The sequence below is a fragment of the Lissotriton helveticus genome, chromosome 10 (assembly GCF_964261635.1).
Source record: "Lissotriton helveticus chromosome 10, aLisHel1.1, whole genome shotgun sequence".
NCBI classification, from domain to species: Eukaryota; Metazoa; Chordata; class Amphibia; order Caudata; family Salamandridae; genus Lissotriton; species Lissotriton helveticus.
Window position 1 is genome coordinate 878,002,662 of NC_136071.1, and position 25,717 is coordinate 878,028,378.

The window sequence follows — 25,717 nt, forward strand, 5'->3', positions numbered from 1 at the left end:
TTAACTCAAAATGCAAGCCATCCTGATTGGTTGTTTTGGTAATGCTTTTGAGCCTATTTATAGCCAGCTCAAAAGAAGACAGGCCAGGATCTTTCACTTTCTGTGGGCTGCGGCACCAGCACAGTGCTGCACCGCTATTTGTTGAATTGTGCTGCACGGTGTCGTGTGGGGCCAGGAGCTGGCGTACAGCATTTATTCCAGCGTGGAACAAGGGCCAGGTATAGGCTTGCCAAGTCTAGTCACCTGCGTTTTGGGTTAAACAACCGCACTTCCGGAGAATTGGACTCTCCTTTGCAGATAGGCTAAACATTCCTGTACTTGTGATTGCAGAAAAAGCTAATCTTTTCTATTACGACTTGAAATATTTGGCGAGCAAGCGACGCACATTAATCAGACCCTCAGCGCTGCAGTGCTAATTAATCTGTAGAGTAAATTCTGACCCAGAAAATATTTCCTCAAATCCAGTGCTTTAAATGGGCCGGTACTCACCGGTACTAAGTACCGGCACTTCTACATTTTCTGCTCTTGAGTATCACCACTTCTCTTGGTCTAAAGAGAGTACCGGTACTCATGGGACAGCAAGCCAAGCTCAGGGAAATTGGAATGCACAAAAAGAAGTGCAACCCAGCTGACAATGAGTCGGTCCATTTATCTGAAGCACTCTGATTGAGTGCTAATCTACCCCCACAACGTGCTAATTGAGTGGCAGCCCATAGGCATTCATTCAGAGTTGGCAGGGAGTTTGGGAGGGACCCGACTCACACTGTGATTACTGACAAAGTGTCCACTCAGGTTCTGTGGAGTCACTAGCACTCTAGCAAGGACAACTTAAGGATTTTGGAGGCCCTGGGCCGAACGTATTTTTGGGGCCCCTGTTAGGAACAGTTTTGAATTCCTGATTCAATTTCAGCTCTTTCATGCAGTCTTTGGCCAGATCACTAACAGGCACAGTCGTCCAAATTCTAAATGCCTTTACATCAAATATTCAGGGATAATGCTGTGTATTTTCAACATTGTAACACAGCAGTAGCTCACTAATTATGCTGCAAATAATCTCTGTGACACCCGCCCATTTCTCATATATGAGGACCTGTTTTGACCTAAAAAAAAAATTTGTATGGATGTTGCATGAAACAAACATTTCTCTACAAAATATCTGTAATAGTCTCTCACATATCGCCCACAATAAAAATAAATTAAAGGAAACATGGTATTTAAAATAAATTGTTTAAAAATTAGTACACGTCATAAGGGCAAGACTCTCTGCAGAACAGAGCTGGCTCTGACTGGGGGCCCCCTGAAAGACTGGGGCCCTGGGCCATGGCCCACTTTGCCAATGCCTTAAAACATCTCTGCACTCTAGGTGTATGATCAGGGCCTGCTAACGGGCATATCTCCTGACTCTATGGAAATCGGAGTAGGCTTCGTGCTGGTATAGCAGAGTAGAGCAGCACTTGTTTGGCGCCAGACTGAGGAGAAAGATAGTGATAGGGATCCTGTACAGAGCCAGTGGGAATCAAGGTTTAGTAATGTGGGCAGAGGCGAATGTAAGCGTTTCTAAAGCACATGCAGTGCTGCCAAGTACCACACATCAGGCCTTAGACTATCGCACTCAGTGCGGTAATCCTCCTACCCGCACTCAAATGCAAAGTCATGAATTATAGCGCCTCCTCAGCTGTCAAACTGGAGCGCTGCTATAATGCACAATGCTGATTGAAAGCTGCAGCGGCAGCGCTCTGCTCCCATTAGGCTTGGGGGTGGGGATGGCTGAGCTGCTCACAGCTCTAGCTTCTACTCCACTACAATATAATAATAGGACACCTTACACCACCTGGCATTACATTCACTGACATCGAATGTACCCTTTTGTACGTATAAGGGAAATGGAATACTCAAAATATACCAGAAATGCTTTAGTATCATTATGCACATCTGCACACCAATTCAATCTCAATCACATTAAATGTGAGCCCCTGGCTGGGTCCCTTAGCACTGCAAATAGCTCCGCACCCGTAGCCCTCCCCCAAGCCCCGCCCCCCTAGGCCGCATCTCAATTTGGCGAGTACCTGCAATTTTTTTCTTTTCATTTAAAGCACTGCTCAAATCCACTTGCTGCTGGAAGTTATAAATCCGGGGCTATGTGGCAAATTAGTGGTAATTGAATGTGTTAAAAAACGTGCACAGCTGCCTTGAGAGGAACAAACAGAGCAGGCTCAGGGCAGAGTCAGTGTTTTCTATCCACTTGTGCAGCCTGACTCCTCGGAACCTATAAAGCGCCTGAGAGGGAAGCGGAAACCACAGTCTTGTGACAGCTCTGACACAGATTTGCTCTAGACAATACCACTTGGGAAAGACATAGAGGCAATACCTAAACCAATCTGTTTTTCTCAGTTGTGTGTTTACCAGCCAGATAAGCGCAGTGAGAGTTCCCAGAATCTGCAGCACCATCTATTACAAATCACTAATTGACGTGTTCTATGCGCTACACTACTTACTTTTCATATGTTTGCCAGATGTGTGGCTGGAAGAGTGTTGACCCCTATTTAATGTTGTTGTTTTGCACACTCAAGAAACAGGACCACCTTTAGCTACTGGCAATAAAATTAAGAATCTGAAACTTAGGGACATTTGCCCAAGATCATAAAATTCTGTCAAAAGGAGACACGAGTTCAAAGCACAGCACATGACACTAATAGCTAATAGGTTTCTTCAATGCGGTTCATTCTCCTCCTTTCCCCAATAGATATATTTTAGGAGGTACAGGATAAAGACATTGTATGTTAGAATAGAAGATATCAGTCCATCTTTGGACATCCATGTTTTACTATTTACAAAAGAATCTATGGAAGAGATTTCGCATCTTCCCTTGTGAAACAATCTTTAAACTATCGAGTTCTAGCACGTTTGTGGTTGATGGAGTTCCAAAATGGCGCCATGTGAAAAATCCCGAATATCTCACTATTCTTGAGCGTATTTAGAATTCCACTGGAATATCATCCTAATTTTTGTCTTGAAAAGTAGACGGGTATGAAGACTGTGCTCACTGTTCTCTTTTACACTGATCTTTGCTATCCTAATACTGCAGAATATCCAGAACCCATTTCTTGTGTCACAAGTGGAGAAGCTGGTTATTCATCTGGACCTAACAGTTAGGGACACTTTAGAGCTGGCCCCTGATATCTTGTCTTTAAGGCATTGAGAGGCGGGGCATTCCGTTTTGCGGTAAGACATATGGGGCATCAGATGATGGTGGTTCTGAGGGAGCAAGAAGCAGTGGGACAGACCTATGCCACGTTATCAGGGGCCTATGGTAAGCAAAAAGCTTCAGGTAAGTGACTGAAGAGCAGAGATAAGGAGACTCGGAAAAGCAAAGAGCCAGGGTTGGGGCCTGCTGGACAGGCATACAAGGCCCTCTTGATTCCCCATTCTCTAGCCTTTAACAAGACAGTGCTTGAGGTGTGCTAAAATAAGTTGTGTTCTCCTTCTCCATTGTGTTCTCCTGTGTTATCTGTGTCCCTTGTGCCTAGGGACATTTAAAGCAAGGCAGCAGCCTCTGTAGCCACCCTCCACCAGCCTGTTATGCTTTTTTATGTATATACATTTTATTACTCCGCTAATATTTATTTTTCCAAAAAGTCACAAACACTCTAGGTAGCGTAGCAGACAGGTCAGAGATTAAGAACCGCTGCCCTGAAGTATTGCTCCTCTACAATAGTCCCATAAAACTGCACTTCTGATATGCTGTTTATTAACATGAGCTCTTTTCCTTACCTAAAGTTTTGTTCTGAAATTTTGGAAACACCTTTCTTCCTCTCTGTGATACGTGAAGGGCGATGTTTTTCGTAGATTAAATTGTATAAGTCTACTTCATTATCAAATGTAAAGAACACAGAGTATGTTCACCATAGTGCTACATACATTTAATAAAGTACTTTAATATATTTTGCAGTACCCAAACTAGATTGAAAACATCATAGTTATCTCAGTTAATTTTCACCCTGCTTTTTAAAAAGTATATTATTAAACATGTCGATTTTGTGTTCCATATCCACCAGAAAAAGACTGTACCCTATTTAAATATAGCCATAAGCAAGAAAAGTTCCCTGTTTATAAGAAACACACATAATCTAAACTGGATTCGAACAAATCTCCTGAGGCGGAAAGCCGGGAGCGCAGCAAAATTGTTGATTTTTAAAATCTGAGATACTTTGTGTGTTTTTACTTACCTGCACGAAAGCTAGAATCTCAGCCTTATTCTTTAACCCCCGGACAGCCGATCTTGACGCTGTCACGGGGAATCCTTCCTCGCTGCCGCCATCAACAGCGAGCGAGCTAGCCCCGCCCACTTCGCCGGCCACGCCCCCCTCCCCCAGGCTCAAAAGGGCACGCAGACTGCTAGCGCGGCCACTCGAACAAATCTCCTGAGGCGGAAAGCCGGGAGCGCAGCAAAATTGTTGATTTTTAAAATCTGTGATACTTTGTGTGTTTTTACTTACCTGCACGAAAGCTAGAATCTCAGCCTTATTCTTTAACCCCCGGACAGCCGATCTTGACGCTGTCACGGGGAATCCTTCCTCGCTGCCGCCATCTACAGCGAGCGAGCTAGCCCCGCCCACTTCGCCGGCCACGCCCCCCCTCCCCCAGGCTCAAAAGGGCGCGCTGACTGCTAGCGCGGCCACTCGAACAAATCTCCTGAGGCGGAAAGCCGGGAGCGCAGCAAAATTGTTGATTTTTAAAATCTGTGATACTTTGTGTGTTTTTACTTACCTGCACGAAAGCTAGAATCTCAGCCTTATTCTTTAACCCCCGGACAGCCGATCTTGACGCTGTCACGGGGAATCCTTCCTCGCTGCCGCCATCTACGGCGAGCGAGCTAGCCCCGCCCACTTCGCCGGCCACGCTCCCCTCCCCCAGGCTCAAAAGGGCGCGCTGACTGCTAGCGCGGCCACTCGAACAAATCTCCTGAGGCGGAAAGCCGGGAGCGCAGCAAAATTGTTGATTTTTAAAATCTGTGATACTTTGTGTGTTTTTACTTACCTGCACGAAAGCTAGAATCTCAGCCTTATTCTTTAACCCCCGGACAGCCGATCTTGACGCTGTCACGGGAAATCCTTCCTCGCTGCCGCCATCTACAGCGAGCGAGCTAGCCCCGCCCACTTCGCCGGCCACGCCCCCCTCCCCCAGGCTCAAAAGGGGGCGCTGACTGCTAGCGCGGCCACTCGAACAAATCTCCTGAGGCGGAAAGCCGGGAGCGCAGCAAAATTGTTGATTTTTAAAATCTGTGATACTTTGTGTGTTTTTAATTACCTGCACGAAACCTAGATTCTCAGCCTTATTCTTTAACCCCCGGACAGCCGACCTTGTTATGTTATGTTATGTTATGTTATTTATTCTTTTGTATAGCGCAACGGTTACTCAAAAAGAGTGTCCCGGCGCTTTGGGTAAGGAGAACTGATTCGCAATAACATAACACAGTAAAAGAGAGTAAAGAACAAATACGTAAAAGAGTTAAAAAAAAAGGGACTGCTGGGGGCCTACGGGGAATCCTTCCCCGCTGCCGCCATCTACAGCGAGCGAGCTAGCCCCGCCCACTTCGCCGGCCACGCCCCCCTCCCACCTCCCCACTCCCTCTGACGTCCCCATAAAACGATGTGTATAGGCCGGAAGCGCAGCGGACGGGCGCAGTGGGTGCGACGATGGCGCGCCGAAGGCGCGCCTAAGGCAAGCCCGTCTCCGCCCGTCCGCGACCGACCGGGGCCTGGGGCATGTCACTCTGCCCAAATCATTACTTACACTTCCTCCCAACTCCGTACTCTTCATGGCCCGTGGCCTTTGCCCGCCTCTACTCGTTCCATCATATCTTTACATGACCTGACCCGTATTTCCTCCCCTTCCCTTCCTTCCGCTCCCCCCACTCCCCCCCAGTCCTCCATAGGGGAAATCAGCCCAGGCGCTCCTAGGACCCTCTCGGCCTATTACCTTGATACCCGGTCAGCAGTGGCCCATTCTCATGAACTGTCGGTGCTGTTGGACTTTTACGCACCTGATCTTCTCTTTTTAACCGAGACTTGGTTTACTGACGACTCTCTCCCTACTCTTCTGGCCACTCTTCCTGCTCCATATTATGCTTTACGAGCAGACCGTTCTACCGGTAGGACCGGGGGCGGCGTGGCGGTCATTACCCGGACCGATCTCCCCTTCCAACTTTTATCCCTGCCAGATATCGCTACTACAGAGTACCTTGTCATCCGTACCACATCGACCACTCCCCCTCTCACCTGTTTCCTCACGTACCGGCCTCCCCAGTCACCTTTACTTTTTCTTTCCGATTTTCAAGAGATACTCGCTACACTTACGGTTAATAATTCTTCCATCCTACTATTGGGAGACTTTAACTTCTGGCCCTCAGACCCTGCGGAATGTTCATCTTCTAAACTTCTAAACAGTTTTCAGACATGCTCCAATCTCTTAATTTTGTATCACATGTTCATTCTCCTACTCATGTCAAAGGACACATCTTAGATCAGATCTGGTCCCTGAATTGTCCGGTAGGCTCCCTGTCCATCTTACCCTGCACCTGGTCTGACCATCACTTGATCTCGTTCACCCTTCCCATTATTTCTCCTGTTAGACCTCCGCTCCCAAAGAATGTTTGGGTCCGCTCATGGAGCCGAGTGGATCCGGAGAATTTATCTGAACGGTTAATTTCCTCCTATCCTACCCTACAAGGCCTTTCCACTCTTTCTCAGGCCTCGGCTATTAATCGCTGGCTCCTCTCAGGCTGTGATTCCATCGCCCCGCTGAAGCGGGTAACATCAAAGCGAGAGAAGGATGCCAACTTGTGGTTCACCAATGATCTTAAGAACACCAAACTGCCGGTGCGCCGAGCAGAGCGTGCGTGGAGGAGGAAATATTGCCCCATACTCAAATCTGAGTTTACCACTCTTTTGGCCCAATATAAAAAGGCCATTCTGGAGGCTAAACGGCTTATTTCTCCTCTAAAATCCTCACAGCTGAGAATCGGCCGCGGGAAATCTTCTCGATAGTCCATAGCTTGGCTTTCTCTGACAGGACATCTCTTAAGCCCTCCCCCTCCCAGGACCTTTGTTATTCCCTAAACAATTTTTTTATCGAGAAGATTGCAATTATTAAAGCCAACATCCCCCCACCTTCCCCGACTTTTTTTGACCCTCAGCGCCCACCATCTAAGGGACAACTCGATGCCCTTCCCCTCCTTACTAAAGAATCTTTGACCTCGATTATCCCCCTGGTCAAATCTGGGTCCCCATTGGATGTTTGCCCTGCGCACATTCTTCGTCATATTTACACAACCTGTCCAGATCCCCCCCTCCACTTCCTTAACAGCTCTCTTTCCCAGGGAGTTGTACCCAACTCACTGAAGACAGCTGTCATTGTCCCCATTCTAAAGAAGCCTCGCGCAGTCCCCTCGGTCCCTGCCAATTATCGCCCCATCTCTCTCCTACCATTCCTGGCTAAGGTGCTCGAACGCCATGTCACCAAGTCTTTGAGCACCTTTATTGAGGAACACGGGGCTTTGGCTTCCCACCAGGCCGGCTTCCGCCCCGCACACTCTACGGAGTCCGTAGTTCTCTCGGTCCTTGACAGCCTCAGGGAGGGAATGGATACCAACCAGCCCCAGACACGGTTGACCATACCATCTTACTTTCCCGTGTCGGGCGGCGGGGATCGGAGGCACCGCCCTGCTGTGGCTGTCCTCCTTCCTGAGGGACCGCACCCAGGCTGTTCGCCTGGGTGATTTTTCCGCGGACTTCCGGATAGTTCAGTGCGGGGTCCCCCAAGGCTCCTCCCTCTCACCTCTTTTATTTAACCTCTACATTGCCCCCCTTATTTTTTCGTTACAGCAGATGGAGGTCAACGTGTACAACTATGCGGATGACCTCCAACTTGTTTTCAATCTGTCTTCTTCCTCTGCTTCCATTTCAAACTTTCAGTCTATTATGATTTTTATCCGGGACTGGATGAGTCACAACCACCTGAAGCTCAACCCGGATACAACTGAGTTGGTGTTGACAGGTGGTTGCTCCAGTCCCTGGTCTTCTCTTTTCTGGCCCCCTTCCTTAGGCTCCCCTCCGACCCCTTCTACCTCGGTAAAAACCCTAGGTATTAAACTGAACTCCCAGCTCACTCTCCACTCCCAGGTTAGTTCTGTGGTCTCCTCTTGCTTTCTGTCACTACGCACCATCCGCAAGGTATCCCGTTTTTTCTCTTTTGATGCCTTAAAAATGATCATCTTGGCGATGGTCATCTCCCGCCTGGACTATGGTAACGCCCTGTATGCAGGTATTCCTGCATACTGCCTAAAGCGCTTACAACTGATCCAGAACCAGGCGGCACGGCTGGTGTTCAAACTCCCGAAATCTCACCATGTTACACCCCTTCTTAAATCCCTGCACTGGCTCCCTATCCGTGAACGCGTCCAGTTCAAGCTAGCTTCCATCACCTTCCAAGCTCGACTGGGCGCGGCTCCGGCCTTCATCACATCAGAGATCGTTCCCTATGTTCCTACCAGGGATTTACGATCATCCACACAATCCTTGTTATCAACCTCCCGTTTTCGGAGGAAGAAATGGGGAGGATCGAAGTTCGCGACCCTTGCCCCAGTTATGTGGAATTCCCTGCCTCTAGAGCTTAGATCTCTGACCCATTACCCTCAATTCCGCAAGAAACTTAAAGCTCATTTATTCGCTCAATCTTTTAACTAGGTTGGTCCCTGTTCTGTTCCAGTTCTCCTTTACTTATTTTCTGTTTTCCCCCCTAGGGATTTGTTTGTTGCAGCGCCATGAAACCGCTGGTGAAAGTGCGCTTTTATAAATATTTTAAACTCAAACTTTAAACTGGATTATGATTGTGTTATTACTGTAGTTCAGGATTATTATTTTTCTTTTTTTTTCTATCTCGAACAGCTTTTACAACCAACTACATTTCATAGGCGCCATAGGAAAACCTTTTGTTCAGCATTTTTAAACACATGGTGTGTGTCAGCCAATAGTTGTCTCTCTGACCATATCCTCATAGATATGTTTGCTTTCAGCTCTCCCATTGTGGCCTTTCCAACAAAAAAAACTGTTACTAAACTCAAGCACTCAACAAATTTTTACCATCATTCTTAAATGGACTTCACAACAACCTTACAACCTTATTCAGCGCCAGCTCTTTTGACCAACTCAACAAAATGCTGAGAATAACATTTGAGAGATAGAGTAACATTAGTATCACTATCCTCTTTGAAACTTTATCCCTGCAAAACCTCATGCACAGCCCGAGATTTCTACAACTGTCCACGCTTTGAAAGCGAATTTGTGCACTCCTTTTTAAAAGGAACACCAATTTGTGTACAGAACACTTCAACTCCTACAAACATACCCTGATTGTCCAATTGATACCCTTGCAATTGTGGAATCCACATGCTATTGGGACCTTACCTACTCACTATGCTCCTACATTTGATAACTTTCCCACTGTTAGTACTCTTTATTTCTTTATCAGGTCCGCCTGTGCCTGTTGCATATTCCTCCCTCTCAATTGAAGACAGTGTGTCCTATTCACAAACACCATTTTGTAGTACATATAGTAGTATTTCAGTAGTACTACAAAATGCTTTTCAAAAACCTACAAGGGTAAATCTCAAACTCCACCTCTCCTATCTTTTCTATGGGCTATCCTCACACATGTACATTTAGTACTCAGTAGTCTTTTACTGTCCATTTCTAAATGGAGAGTAAAAGACTACTGGGTACTGAACTTACATATGTGAGGATCAGCCCGTAGAAAAGATAGGAGAGGTGGTGTTTGAGATTTACCATTGTAGGTTTGTAAATAGCATTTTGTAGTACTACTGCAGTACTACTATATGTACTACAAAACTCAGTAGTAAATGTGGAAGGGACCAGTGGGAGTGACTGAAAAAAAGGACTTACTTACTACTAAATGGGAGGGTTTAGGGAGAAGCAAGGAGAGATTTAGGGAGGCCTAAGCAGGTGTTCTATCTTTGTCAAAGCCAGCTTACTGGTCTCACAATTGAGCTTCGACTTATTCCTTCATTCTGTTCTGGAGGACTCTGTTGAACACTTTGCCTGGGGCTGATAGAAGAGATATCCCTCTGTAGTTTACACAGTTACTTGGGTCACCTTTCTGCTGGATCTTGATGAGATATCCCTCCTTTCAGTCCGATGGCACCTTTTCCTCTTCCCAGATCCTTCCAAACATGGGGTAGAGCATGTCTACTCATGTTTCAGTGTCTGCCTGCAGTGCCTCTGCAGGAATGTTTTCTGGTCCTGCCCTGCTGACTTTCCATTTCTCAGATGGTTGATGACTTGCCATATTTCTTCCTTGGTTGGTCTGCTGTCAATTGGCATGTCCTTGTCAGCTGACTGTATGTCTGGTGGGGCCGCAGCACAAGCTGGTTCAGCAGTTCTTCAAAGTGCTCCATCCATCTTCCTTATTGGCCTTTGTTACCCATGATTGTCTTCCCAGCTTTGTCTTTAACATGTCTTTCAGGCGTGCTGTATCTGCCAGAGAGTTTCCTTGTTATGTGGTAGAGTTCTTTCAAGTTTTCACAGCCTTCTGCTTTCTGGACTTCTGTGGCAAGACCATCGATGAATCCTAAATGTAATCATAGATCCTGCACAGACCAGATTGCAACACTGCACATCCTTGAGCAGTTGATTGAAAATAACTCCCCTCTATGTAAACTTCATCAATTGTGGGAAGGCATTTAACAGATTGGACAGAGAGACCCATTGGAAACTCCTCCGCCATTAAGGTGTGCCAGATAAACTCATAAGAATCATCAGGAAATCTTACAAGGGAATTACCTGCAAGTTGGTTCATGAAGGACAACTCATGGAACGTTCCAAATGCTGGCCAGAGTCTGCCAGTGTTGTTTGCTCTCGCCTTTTCTCTTACTGCTTGCCATAGACTAGATCATGAAGACATCCACAACAAGGAGAAGAAATGGGATCCAGTGGTCACCTTGGACGCAGCTCGACGACCTGAAATTTGCAGATGACCTGGCCCTACTCTACCATATCTCATTGAATTTTCAGAGAAGACCGACAATGTGGCAGCCACATCAGCACAACTTGGTCTCAACTTCCATGGGGGGGAACCAAGATCCTGAAGGCTAACTTGGCCAGCACAACTGCTGTCACTCTTACAGTCGATGTACTGGAAGAGGTTGAGGCTTTGACCTACCTGGGTAGGGTCATATGCAAGCAGGGCGGCACATACGCTGACGTCAAGGCAGGAATTTGTATAGCAAGGGCTGCCTTCATTCATCTAAAGATCTTGAGCTCTAAGGACCTAACTCTGCAAACCATGATCAGGCTTTTTAACAACAATGTAAAATCGGTCCTTCTGTATGGAACAGAAACTTGGACAACAACAGTGGCTACCACCCACGAACAAAGTCCAGGCCTTTATCAACATCTGTCTGAGGAAAATCTGCTGGCCAAACACCATCAGCAACAACTACCTATGGCAGCACCCTTCCCAACTCCCTGCTCATGAAGAAATCATGGAAAGACACTGGTGCTGGATAGGTCACGCCCTTCGCAAGCCCACATCAAACACCACCAGGCAAGCCCTGACCTGAAACCCTCAAGGGAAAAGGAAAAAAGGAAGTCAAGAAAAACCTGGTGCCGAGGCCTCAAGGTTGACTGCAATGGATACACCTGAAGTCAGATTTAAAGAAAAACCCAGGACAAAGATAGCTAGAGAGTCCTGGTTGAGGGCATATACCCCAGGAGGGCTACTAGGCATAAGTAAGTAAGGAGGTGGTTAGGTAGGGACGTGCACCATCCCACAAAAGAATAAGCTAATTTCTATTCACAAACTGTATTTCTGATGCTCCTGCAGCCAAGAAGGGATCCAAAGCAGTAGTAAATCACTTCAGCTCTCAGTGACTGTTACAGCAACACATTCCCACAGAAAATATTGGTGATCAGGACCTCAAATAAAACCCTATAGGAAATAATGTTGCATTAAATTGAACTATTCAAAATAGTTAAGAATATAAATAAATATAATTTAATGTTAAAAAGGTCTAAAAATAAAACATACCTGTTATTTTCTTATAAGATATTTTAATAACCTTTTTAAATGTAAAAATAAATGTATCATTACTTTTTAGTAAAATGTAATGAAATTACTTTTATATATTTTTCGACACCACTTTTTATAATTATTAATGCATGATAACAAATTATTTGTTACTTTAGGTTGAAATGTATGTTTTCATTTAAACTTCAGGACACATTTTTATATATAATTGAAAATTTGGTAATTAACGGCCACATGCATCATTGTAGGATTTTGCATTTCCTAAATTGCGAAAAATAAGGAAAATCCTATGCATCAACAAATCCTAATTTTTTTTAGGATTTCTTAATTTTCGGAATTTGCGATTACTTAATAGCGAATCACAATTAAGGAATGGCATTACATTGATTCCTATGAGCCTAGAGGCCTAGAGGCCCATAGGAATCAATGCCGTATTGCCTTTTTTTTTTTTTTTGCAATTCGCAATTTGTTGATGCATTGCAAGGGTGCAGAGAGGTCCAAAGGACCCCCCCTGCACCCCTGAAATGTATTTTAAAGTGAATGTTTCACACACACATGTCCTAAGGACATGTGTGTCTGTAACATGAAAGTTTAAAAAAGCATTTTTGAGCATTTCCATAACTTTTCGCAAATTACCACGAGGTTCAACCTCGTGGTAATTTGCACCCCTTAATTGCTAATTCGCAATTTGAAAAACAATCATGCATTGCTTTTAAGGAATCGTAAATTTGCGATTCCTTAAAAGCAATCGCATTTTTGGAAATCGTTAAAAATAGCGATTTTCACAAAAATGTATGATGCATCCCAAAAACTTATTTAGGAAGTGCAAACGGACGAATTTACCGATTCACACCGTTTGCACTTCCTAAATAGGTTGATTCATGTGGCCGTAAGTACTTAATTCTGAATTACATTAATAGTGCAATTAAATGTTTTCTTTTGTTCTATATTTAAAACATATCAAATTAATTTACATTAATTTATAACACAAAAATATGTGTATTCATTTTTTGAAGTGCGTTATACTTTTCTACTTTTCCCTATTCTTTACCATTGGTAGACTCTGCAGTCTGTTTCATGGATGGGGGAGACATGTTACACTTTTGAGAAACTTTACACTTGGGTTTTGTGCATAGCCAAAAGTAGTAACGTTAATCAAAAGTGTAAGAGTAAATTACACATGCAAATTACTCACAAGTGTAAGTTCCCTTTATGAATAGCCCAAGTGTCTCTTCTCCGCACGATCCCAGAATCAAGAAGTAACTTTGAAACACTTTTCTCAAGCTTACCTCCTTTCTTTAACACTTCTCTTACCGTTTTCACTCACTTTGATCAAGTCTGTGTTTTATCTTGCAAATCTTCTGCTGAGTTTCTTCCTATGTTCAAATCAGCTTACCCTAAAGGCCAAATTATGAGTCTGGCGGTCCTCGGACCGCCATACTCGTGGTGGGACATCAGTCTTCCGTCTGCCACATTACGACAAAGGAGGTCATACTGCCCTGGGACCGCCGACATCGCCAGGGAAATGCCGTTCCCTGGCAGTGGATGCAGCAATTAAGAGGAATCAATAGGCTTGGTGGGACCTCCATGGTCCCACCAAGCACATTACTACTTTTGTCGCCGCCACAGATTTAATGGAGATCTTTCCTTCATGAGAACAGTGGTGGTGAGAAAAGAAAGGGGTCCCTGAAGGGACCCCTTGTGCCTCACTTCATGTGGATGCACACAGGGGGGGCACAACATGTGCCCACCTGTGTTCATGCACCCCTAGTTTTAGCACGGCATGGACTTTGCAGTCCATGCTGTGTTGGAACTTCTTTGACGTTCCCATGCCTGTGCCTATTTTCTAGGCACTGCCAAGTGAAATTGGCACCTCCATGGGAACGTCAAAGAATTACCCACCAATTACTAAAAAAGTCATTATTTGGCAGGCGGTTCTCACGCGGATTTGGGGTTCTGGCAGCGTGGCGGTGCCAGCACGGCACCACTAAACTCGTAATCAGGTCCTACGTGTCCATAGTCTCCAAGCCAATAAAACTACAACACTTTGTATCATATCTTGTGAAACATCTTTTTGAATAACTATTTTATCACAGGTGCCTACCAAACAAAGTCTCCACTGGTTTTGTCCCCATTAAAACAAAGTCACTTCTAATGCCCCCTTATGCAATATTCCTTTCTGTGTATTCCCATTATTTTACAAATTCTGGAGTAATTAGGTATCAGTCACCCATCTACCTTTCTCACCCCTCATAGCATGCTCAATCGACTACTCTCTGTTTTCTGAACTTTGCCCTCCACAAACATTGTCCTTTTTCATTTAATCAGCTCCATTCCTTTACCTGTCACAGTTACCTCTGTTCTATTCTTATGCTTCTCAGTTATTCCACAGTATTTAATACTTTTGATCACCCTGCTCTGCTGTACTCTTACACCTGCCTTGGTATTGCTGATTCAGCACTGAGCTAATTTTGGTCTCTTAATATTCACACTCTCCACCCCACACCTTTACTTGTAGGCTTCACACAGTGTACACTCCTGTGACCTCTTGTCTTCTCCGATTAAACTGCATCATTTGATGACATCAGCACATCTTTTAGCTTTTCTGTATCTGTATGCTGATGTTACTTAAGTCTTTTATTGTTTCCTACTGTCACTACTCACTTCCAGGCACCAATTTTTAAACTGACTCATAGCCATCCACCAAAGGATTGCTAAGCGCTCACCTTTGTTGAATTCATTCGAAACAAATATTATCAATTTCTTTTGCTGCATCAAGAACTGTGGCCCTCTCCTACTCTATCCATTATGCATCAGACATTTTGATTACAACAGCCAGAAACATTGCGGAATATGTCGATCACCCAATGAGTATGAAAACATTAATTATTAACAAAGAAACTGCAGCCACACTTCAATTATTAATCATCCAAAATCTGTTCAAACATTTTCTTTCATACAGCAAAGACACTGATCTTCTTACTAGCGTAGCAAACTCGTCTGCTGTCAAAATAGGGTGGTACTTTCATCACATTGGATAAGGTAATACAATTTGCTACCGAGGCCATTTATTATCTTTATACCTTACTATGGTCACCAATCTAGATTGCTGTTGGCTAAAAATAGAGCTCTTTGCAAGCTATTGATCTTGGTTTTCAAGGCCATAAAATGCCTCCTCCTTGTTGGGACAGAAAGGTACCATGCATGGTGACAGACCGTTACCCCTGCTCTGAGTGCCCCAGCTGCAACCCTGTCTGATGTTTTTGTTGTCTTGGTCAAACATGAATCATGCATGTGCGCTATGACATAGTCTCACACATTGCAGTCTTGTTGGACCAGGAGTGACACCCAAAGCGTACCCTCATAGTGGTAAAAGGCCTTTGCCAGGAGTTAAACATCCCGAGCACGGTGGTGGCAACATACTGTGAAGGGATCAATAGAAGTCACCAGGCCTTTTTTTTCTGTGTCACTGTGGTGAGGCCTACAGGCTCACTCAAAGTTGCTCTGCTGTGTGCTTAACTCACCCTTGGCCTACATCAAGATAGCATGCAGCGGTATATAGCGTTGTGCAGCATGCATGTAGTTGCATGTGAGTGCTGTGTGCATGTTTGCCTGTGAATGGTACAACACATTGAGGACTTTAGGTTTAATTTGGGAGACCCAGGGCTGACTGGAGGAGCATGAGGATTTGAAGGAATTTTCAAGAAGGGTTTGTTGATTGCTGCATTTCTAAGACTTGGGTGGGACACATACTGGAGGAAGGCGAGCAGGATCATCAGTACACTTCAAATCGTGCTTTTTGATTCACAGATAGGTCACAGTAAAGAGGTCTGGGGACGTCTCAGTGATTAGATGGGGTTCAAAAGAGAATCACAAAGTGTTGGGCTGGGGTCCCTGGGGTAACCTTTTGATGCATCTATTACTGTGGCTGACATCCAGGTGTGAACCTCTAGTCACTCTCATAGCCTGTGTTTTGAGAAAGAGAACGCTGGAGGAAGAGAGGTGCAGTGGGGGATCCTACGAGCGGATCCCTCTAGCAAGGTTTGAGGCGTTTGCTGCGGCATCGATTGAGTTGCTGCCCGTGTGCAGGTTCAAGTCAGAAATCCTGTATGTCAGAGGGGGGCGCAGTGAAGTTATATTTGCTCAGCATCACAGCCATGCTAATTGACCCATAACCCCTGTACAGAGTGAAGCCGGTAACCCCTTGTGAAAGGGTGAGCCGCCGTGAAGAGCACTGCCATGCCAATCGGGCTGTAACCTGTGTGTGGAGGAAACTCAGAAACCCCTGTATGCCAGGAAGGGTTACCATGATGATTACTGAAATGCCAATCAGGCTGCAGCCCCTGTGTGGAGGAAAGTCTGTGACTCTGAATGCCAGTTGGGGTCGCTGTGAAAATTACTGATGTGCGGATTGGGCTGTCACTCGAGTGCAGAGTAAGGTAGATGGCTACGTATGCCAGGTGGGGCCACTGGAAAGGACAAGGACCGTTGCCTGGGAAAGGCTGCTGTGGTTACCTGTGCAGCACCGAACCCTGACTGAGGTTTGGAACTGGAGCAACTTAACTCCTCCCCCCACCTGTTGGAAGGATCAAAGGAACTTACAGTCTCTCCTGGAGGAAGCGTTGTAGATGCCCAGCCGCTGCCACTACAGAGCAAGGAGTGCTATTCACCAACAGCAGCCACTGTCATCCTTGCAGGAGCAGGAAAGACCTATTGCAGGTCCAGAAGACACCAGGGGAACTTGTTCTGCTACATAGACTTTTGGGCGCTGGAAATCTTTTGACTTTTATTAGAGTTGGAGTAGGACTTCTGAGACTTGAACTATTAGTGCGGCCTAATCTGAATGTCGTCTACATCGAATAGATAATAATAACCACTACTGCTAAGGATAAGGGGAGTGGAACTTGGGCACCTGCCTATTAAACACCAGAACCCTAATCTTAGGGGTCTTGCTATGCCTTATTTCCCTTTCTGTTCATATATAAACACTACTTTTGTCATAAAAGAAAGTATTTGACTGAGCAGTGATTTGTTGCTAATAATGAAATTATTTTGAGTCATGAGCCTGTGTTCATTCCAAGATCTACTGCCCCCAAAAGAAGCCTTGGACTGCTCAACCCACGCTTCCACTGAGAGTCAAGTGCTGAAGCAATACTTGGCCCAGTTGCTCAGGACCTGGGACATTAGATTAGAAATAAAGTACTCGACCCCCACGATTGGGCCGAGTAGCTTCTACTTGCCCCCCTGGCCCTTTGAAATTGGTTCTGATGTTTCCCAAAAACCATCTCTGCACCCCTAGGTCAACGTAACCCAACATGTAGGGTACTTTCAGTCAGTCAGCATCTTCTACTCAGCCCCAAACATCCATGTGGCACATCTAAATGTCATTGGATGATATCGTATCCTCGCTGGCTCCATTGTGGAGCTGCAGAAAGGATTATTTCTGTGACCCAGCCCCACCCTGTTGTGCAGAATGGGAGCACTCATGGATAGTAACATGAGAACAAATTGCAATAATTGTATTCTGAGCGGTCTTGACAATATTGTCAGAACCACTGACACATGTTTCGCCCTATGGACTTTCTCAAGACTCTAATTAGTAAGTTCTTCCATTAAATGAGTATTGGAAATGTAGTTGAGAAGGAGTCTGACAATCAGCCAAGCAGAGGAAGTCCCAATATTATAAGCTTCCAGTGCTTAGAGGTAGAAAGTGTCCGCATCTCCCAATAACTGTGCTTTTGGTGGTCCCATGGTACTCAAGCTCCATCTGAGAGCCGTGCTGGCGTATCAGTAAACATGTTGTTAAGACCCTAATTTTGTGGCTTAATTCATGGCTTGAATTTGATCTAGTGTTTCCCAAAAGAAGCTCTTGGTTAACAAGATTTCAGGGAAGAAAAGAGGCCCTTCTGGTCATGGGGTTCGCTACATTAAACGTTTGCATGATCTTGTGATGTGGGCGGAATAATATATATTCATGAGGGATAATATATAGTGGCAATAAATGGTTATAGGTCATTCTTGTTGGATTTATGACCTGGATGAAGGTGTTACAGCTATGGAGTTTGTACACATTAAAACACTTAGGGCCATATGTAGGTAATCTCTTTTTACCGATTCTGAAATACCGAATTTTACCGATTCTGTATTTCAGAATCGGTAAATAGTATGTAGGTAAAAATTTGGTAAATGTTATCGATTCAGTAATATTCGGTATTACCGATTCGGTATTTACCGATTCGGTAATTCCCATACATTCCTATGGCCCTTAGGAATGAATGGGAAGCCATTCACTATTACCGATTCGGTAAATACCAAATCGGTAAAAGGGGGAACATATTCAAGGGTGGCAGGGTGTCACATTGACATCCTGTTGCACCCCTGAATCGTGCATGTGGGCGCATGTGGCACACATACATGCCCTTAGGGGCATGTATGTGTGCCACATGCACTCACATGCACATGCACATGCACATGCACTTTTAAATAAGCACACAATTGCTTTTTTAAAGGTTTTCGATATTTACCACCATCTTGTAGTTGGTGGTAAATAACGAATCCTTAAATCAAAAATGCACTCACTTGAGTGCTCCCTACATAGGATTTGGTAATTTACCGATTCGGTCTTTTAAGGATTCGGTAATTTACCGATTCCTTAAATTACTGAATCGGTAAATCACCGAATCCTTAAATCCCGCCACCTACATTGGAAAAAGCTAAATACCGGTCGGTAACGGCAAATTTACCGATTTTCGGCCGTTACCGACCGGTATTAAGCTACCTACATATGGCCCATAGTCATTTGAAACCATGGTCACATGGTAATTCTGTTTACTCAATTCTCCATGTAACCAAAGAAGCTTTTTTTTGCTGTCAAGGACTTTCTTTGCAAAATATACGAAAATCTTGGAGTTATAGTTCTGGCTCCTTTAACCTGGTGGTTATTATCCTCTTATTACAGACATTTTCGAATGTAAGCTCTCACCTGCAATAAGAAATTGTGTAACTATATATATTAAAATAATGTATAACAAGCGGGCAGTGATGTCTGGGCACACGTGTTTGTGATGCTGCTAGTGTGATAGTCCCCTCCTCTCCTCTGCCATCCGCAGCCACAGCGACGAAAGGGTCAGATCAGCTGTCAGTGCACTGAGAGGCCAGGCTTTGTTAGTGGCAGGTGAAGATGGCTACATCTTGATGAGAACAGCGCATCTTCTCAGATAAGATAAGCTGTACACGTCGACTACAGCCAGGCCTCCTGCAGCAGCCTATAGGAGAGGAGAGGCCACACATTTCTGCGGAACCCTTTCCTAAATGTCGATTGCAGGGTTTGCCATGGTCTTATGGGATAACTCAAGTGGGAACTTTATAAGGACATGTTTAAGTGACTTTGAAACTCTGGGGCCTTGTAAAGGCATTCGGCCTCATGCCTCTCTCTGTAGGTTAATGGGATCCATCCATGACCTGCAATAGTCTTATAATGCACAGGTGGAATTTCCTCACCAGTCATTATTGCGAGGATTACTCATTCCTTGTTGCAAGAACTTTTGTTAACAGTTTAGGGAAGCAAGCAGGACTCTAAAAGTGAGCCAGGTAGAATGCTAAGTTTTACTCAGCAGCAAGAAAATTAATTAGAAATAGCAGGCCAGATGAAAGGTGGGATTGCTCTTATAAGGTGGAACCTTCATGCATGGTTCATGGACATAGTGACATCCTGCATTGCGCGGTGTTCTGCTTTTGAAACCCGACATATTTGGGATTGTGCAAGTAGCTGTACGAGTCAGTGAATATTCGCGGCATCCAGGCTGCGCGTGGATACAGCAGTAGTCATGGAATCACTGCTGCTATGATACCAGAAGAGATTAAATAGTTGTTTGTGCCGGATCCGCGACGCTGGGCGGGGCGGATGTGCAGATCGTTCCCTTCCCGGTCTCAGGTGTTCACTACCTTGTTTGCCGAAGCTGGCGTCCTCCTGCCGTCAGGCCTCCCTTGCGCCAGGCGCATTAAGGGTGTGACCTGGTAGTTTCACTAGTTGCACAGGATTTGGATTTAAAGTTTGGAAGGATAAAAACACAGTGTTGCTGTAATTTACCAGCCAAACTTTAACCCGCGGAGTCACTGTCCCTACTCTATATCCTGTTGTGGAGAAAGATCGTGGCACTCACTGTGCAAGACACACAATTGTAGGTAGCACAGTGGCATCGGTGTGATCTTAAGGATTTAGTGTGCACCGGGCAAGAAGTATTTTGGGGGCCCACATTTGGAACAACTTTGAATTTTCTTGCCTATTTTGTTACGAACTCAAGCCCTGTGTTGCCTAACAATATTGAATTATACGTTAAAGGTTAAGGCAGGGAAATAAACAGAAGGAAGATAGAAAGTTCAATTTCTCAGGGGGCCCCTTGGAAGTTGAGGGGCTAGGCAATTGCCCACTTTGCCTATTCTTTAAACATCTCTGAGTGTCATGGCTTCTTCCTTATTCATCTCGAAATACTGCTGCGAACACAAATGAGTATTGACTCTGATCACGACGAGTGATCACACATCCCCGCCCAATCAAAGTTATGTCAAACAATTGCTTAATTCAGCTCTCCTCCGGTCGCGAAGCTTTCATTCCTTAGTTAGTCGAACAGCGCATGCGCAGTACATTCTATTCTACACATGGGCTGAGATCTGTGTTCATTATTCCAGTCAGTAAACTTCTATTCAGCGCAGGTATAGAATTAATCTGAACTAGGCTGCTGTTTAGTTTACTTTTTATTTTATCTATTGTGTGCTTGAGTTGTCTTTACTCTATGGGCAGTCAGGAATGAGACGTTATTCCTGTGTTGTGTGTCTTGGCAGTGTTTCATGTTTGGTGCTTGCAGCATCATCTTCTTCAGTCCTCGCCCAGGGAATGGCAGTCCACAACCAACTCTGCTGTTCCCCTGTCATTTGCATGACCCTCTGTATCATGGTGTTGAATTGTACCTTTCAAGTCTGGCGCGCAGTGTCCTGCTGGATTATTTTGTCAGTTGGCAGCAAAGTGATTTTCCTCGTAGCTTGCCACAGAATAAGCAGGGTAAGTATGGAATGTTGTTAAAAAGTTGGCAGATGTATAGAGTACACATTCCATAGCATTGTTCAGCAGTAATTGTGCCACAGTACAGGACACATAGAGCAAACCGAGTCAAGGACATCTTAAGGATTTTGGAGGCCCTGGGCCAACGTATTTTTGGGGCCCTGTTAGGAACGGTTTTTAATTCCTGATTCAATTTCAGCTCTTTCATGCAGTCTTTGGCCAGATCACTAACAGGCACAGTCGTCCAAATTCTAAATGTCTTTACATCAACTATTCAGGGATAATGCTGTATTTTCAACATTTTAACACAGCAGTAGCTCACTAATTATGCTGCAAATAATCTCTGTGACACCCTCCCATTTCTCATATATGAGGACCTGTTTTGACCTAAAAGAATTTTTTTTGTATGGATGTTGCATGAAACAAACATTTCTCTACAAAATATCTGTATTAGTCTCTCACATATCGTCCACAATAAAAATAAATTAAAGGAAACATGGTATTTAAAATAAATTGTTTAAGAATTAGTACACGTCATAAGGGCAAGACTCTCTGCAGAACAGAGCTGGCTCTGACTGGGGGCCCCCTGAAAGACTGGGGCCCTGGGCCATGGCCCACTTTGCCCATGCCTTAAAACATCTCTGAACCGAGTCATCAACTGTATTGCAGGACACTGAAATAAACGTCGGTTAGATAGTTTTCTTGTTACATGTTCTTACCAAGTTTGGCTTGGTTGTGAGTGTGTTAGGAGGCATGCATTATACTTACCTATTTCTGACTACCTGGCACCATATTGTGAACATGTTGAGGCATGAGTAATTTCATGTGCAGATTGCACACCTTATAATGACAATTCTATGGTTCATAAGGCCAGATGTACGACCGTTTTTGTGGTCGCAAAGGGGGTTTAGGCCCGTTTGTGACCGCAAAAAACACGTGGCCAATGTACCAACTCTATTTTGCTAGTCGCTGATCAATTAGCGACTCGCAAAATAGGGTGAGCAACTCGCTATAAGGAAGGGGGTGCCACAGGCTTCCCTTCCTAATAGCGAGTCCAGAACCCATGTATAAATGTTTTACAACCGCTAATGCGGTCGCAAAACACTCGCAGCTTACCACCCTTCTCAGAAGGGTGGTAAGGCACTCGCAAATGGGAAGGGGTCCATAGGGGACCCTTTCCCCTTTGGGAATGCATGCACACATATTTTTTAAGAGCAGGCCCTGCCTGCCCTTAAAAAATGAAACTGAAAAGTTTCATTTTTATTTTTAAATACTTCTGGAGTGTATGGTGTTCATGATTTTGGTGGTGTCTTCGTCGTTCACGTTGGTCCAGGTGAGCAGGGGGTCGGTGTGGATGGTGGGCGGTGAGTCGGAAGTGCCAATAGCTGTCAGGGCGGCCTGGTTTTTGAAACTGTCGTGGATGTCAGCGATCTTGTGATGGACGAAGGTGGCTAGGGAGTCGCACAGGTCTTGCGATGTTGGGAAGTTGTTAGTGTTGAAGCTGGGGTTGGAGAGTTCCTTCACGATGTTGAAGAGCTCTTTGCTGTTGTGTGCGTTGTTGTCAAGGCAGTCCTTGAAGGAGGCCCTTTTGGTGGATTGGATGAGGTGATGGTGACTGCGGATGGTGTTTATGTGGGCTGCAGAGCAGTCCGGTGTCTGTTTGAGGTGCCATTTCTTCTCGAGTCTTTAGACAGGTTTGTTTGCAGGCGTGGAGGTTGGTGGTGAACCTGCTGGCTTTTCGCTTTGTGCGTTTGTTGGAGGGTTTCCTGATTAGGGCGAGAGTGTTGGCGCAGTCGTCGATCCATTGTCTGAGGTTGCGGGCGGCGGTGTCTGTGTCGATGGGGTCGGAAGGTGGGCTTCGGGCGAGGGTGGTGTTTAGCTGCGATGGGGGGTCCATTGAGTGCGTCGGTGCGTGGTGGGTTTCTGGAAGGTAAAGTGGATGCAGCGATGGGATTGCACATACAATAGTCTTCTATGAATTTTCTTGCTGTTACAGCCTAAAACTAACCGATCACAAAGATAAGTATCTAGCCTGTTTCCAAAATCACAGTATTTGCTAAAAATCAGATATTCGCAGTAAATTCGTCAATTGCTTCCTCACTACTTTGTTTGCGTGAGAAAAATGTAAATCTCTCAACAATTACAATTGGCAGTTCACCAAATTGTGTTTCTAATCATGCAACAGCATCACCAAAATCATTCCATGAATAATTCCACGAAATATCCTCAGGTGTTTCCACCTCCGGCAAATTATCAAAAATGTCTTGAGCAGCAGCACCCAAACAGCCTAATAAAAACTATTTTTTCCTGTCCGGACGCAATAACCTAGAATCAATAGCTAAATAGTAATTTTCAAAATTTCTATACTAAGTTCACTATTGAATCACTAGTTTACCTGCGCACTGTAGAAAGGTTGTGCCACCAACTGTTTTGAGGCCATATCCTCTCTCTTACGTCTTCTGTGACTGCTGTTGAGTTATACAACATGTTTGTTACATTCAACAATCTGCATAATGCAATGTAGAATATGAATATAACTATCACAATAACAGTTGTTAGTGAAAAGGCTGATGTTGCTACTAAAATGGTGGTCCTACCAAGAATATATTATAACAGTACAACTAATATTATTCTAGGTACCTTTGGAGAATATAATACAGTCTATTCTTTGATGTGCTGCAAAGAAGGGTAAAATAGGGTTCCCCAACGCTCACTTGAGAAATACCACAAATTATTTAAACGCAGACCCAGTAAATAAAGTGATCACAAGGGAAGAATGTTCACCCAACATTCACAAATTAGAGCCCCTCTCCATGTTCTATGTAAACATATATATATTTACACATCACTAGTAGTGTCATAAGCTTTGATCAATATTATCCAAATATCATGAGGTCAGGGCAAATAAAGTCCACCAAGAACTCACATGCATATGAAAAGCAAAAAGTCCATACAGCCATTTACCGGTCTCAATTCCCAAAATCAGCACAATGTTGCTTTCAATTAGCACAAGCCAAAAGTCCGCCTTAAGAAATAACACGTGCTGATAAAATCCATGTCCAGCACTTAAGACCGCTATGTACTCGTGCCCTGAGTTGTATATTGCCTACTCACCCTATTCAGAGAAAGAATAAACTCAATGGTGGAAACGTTAAATTCAATATTTGTAGATCCAATTAAAACCTGTAATATACTTTGGTGGCCACCACACACCAACAAAAGGACTCCAGGTCTTCACCGCTTTAACTTTCATGTATCCCATCCTCTTCGCCAATAGTTACGTGGTGTTCAAATATGAATCACGACACAGTGAGTATATGAGTATAGGTTGATTCCTTAAATTAAGCCCCGTACTAGTGGTCGCATCCTCTGCTCAGTCCGCTCCTCAACCATCTCCTTCCTGAATCCCTACAATCCATTTCATACACACATTCCACACAAGAGACGTTCGCAAGCCAGACTGATCCAAAGTCACAACTATGACAACCTAACATGGCATACAGCAAACTTATGCAATAGAAACACAACGGAAAGCAAATTAATTGAAATTGCAAGAAGAACATGAAATGTAATTAGGAAAGGAAGAAAAAAGTGTATATTTACTTTGCTGCCAATTGCAAAGCTTATGAAAAAGTAACAAATGTATCTGCAAGTTTGGCTTACCTCTGGTTTGTGATTGTGCCCGTTCAGTGCTAGGAACAGAATCACATTATTATCTAGTGTGCCGCAAACCTTGATTACAGTTGTTTTTGTCTAGCGAGACTGCTAAATTGTATTGCTTTAAATGTCAGCACAGAGATCAACAAATGAAGCATTGTGTGGGTGGGGGGTGGGGGGCATTACATTCTTCCACAAATGCCCATGTAGGTACTTCGACCCCTGTCCCGTTTCTGCTGCAATCTGAAGGGAAGATTAACCAGACAAACACATTTGCAAGCTTGCTTTAGATCAACACTGTGTCTCTTCTTATCAAGTAATAAAAGAACATATGTGCTGCTGCCAGAGAAAATAACATCCATTTGTGCTTATCTGGGACACTTAATACCATTACAGAGGCATTTTGGGCCTCTGGAAGTTCAAGTTCATTCCCATTGTAAGACTGATACTTAATACATAGCACCTTATTTGTGGACGCATACAACTTGTGCCCGATTAGAGCATGTATTCCTGGCTCGCAGTCGCAACATGTGGGTACGCTGATTCTTTCTAACATAGTTGTCTGTGGACATCTGCGCTGTCAAGCCAGACCATAAACAATAAACACCGAGTGTCTCAATCAGCTGATGAAAACAGCTCCGTTTGTGACTCATTTATTTTAAGGCTGGTTATTTTTTCTTTAGCAGTGCCAGTGTTTATGAATTGCTTTTCTTTCGTTAGCGTGCTGTCCGAAGTTTTCGTGACTTATGATTTGAACTTTGACTTCATAGCTAAAGCAAGAGAAGAGGTTTTGTGACTTCTGTTTGCTTTCACCTTATTTTAGGAAAAAGAAAGAAACAAAGAAAAAGAAAGAAAAAACTCCTGCGATTGGTCCTCTCCAAATTGTAAGTCATGTAACAC

The 25,717-nt window shown here is 44.4% G+C and overlaps 1 protein-coding gene across 6 annotated transcripts in view; it reads left to right on the forward strand.

The window, feature by feature from the left end:
- Positions 1-25,717, forward strand: part of LOC144784606 (ATP-binding cassette sub-family B member 5-like) — a 1,313,284-nt gene that overhangs the window by 655,833 nt on the left and 631,734 nt on the right. For all 6 annotated transcript variants that reach the window (XM_078663518.1, XM_078663516.1, XM_078663520.1 and 3 more), the window contains one exon: positions 25,641-25,701. In XM_078663518.1, the coding sequence (XP_078519644.1) occupies positions 25,641-25,701 (61 nt within the window). The remainder of the gene's footprint in view (positions 1-25,640; positions 25,702-25,717) is intronic.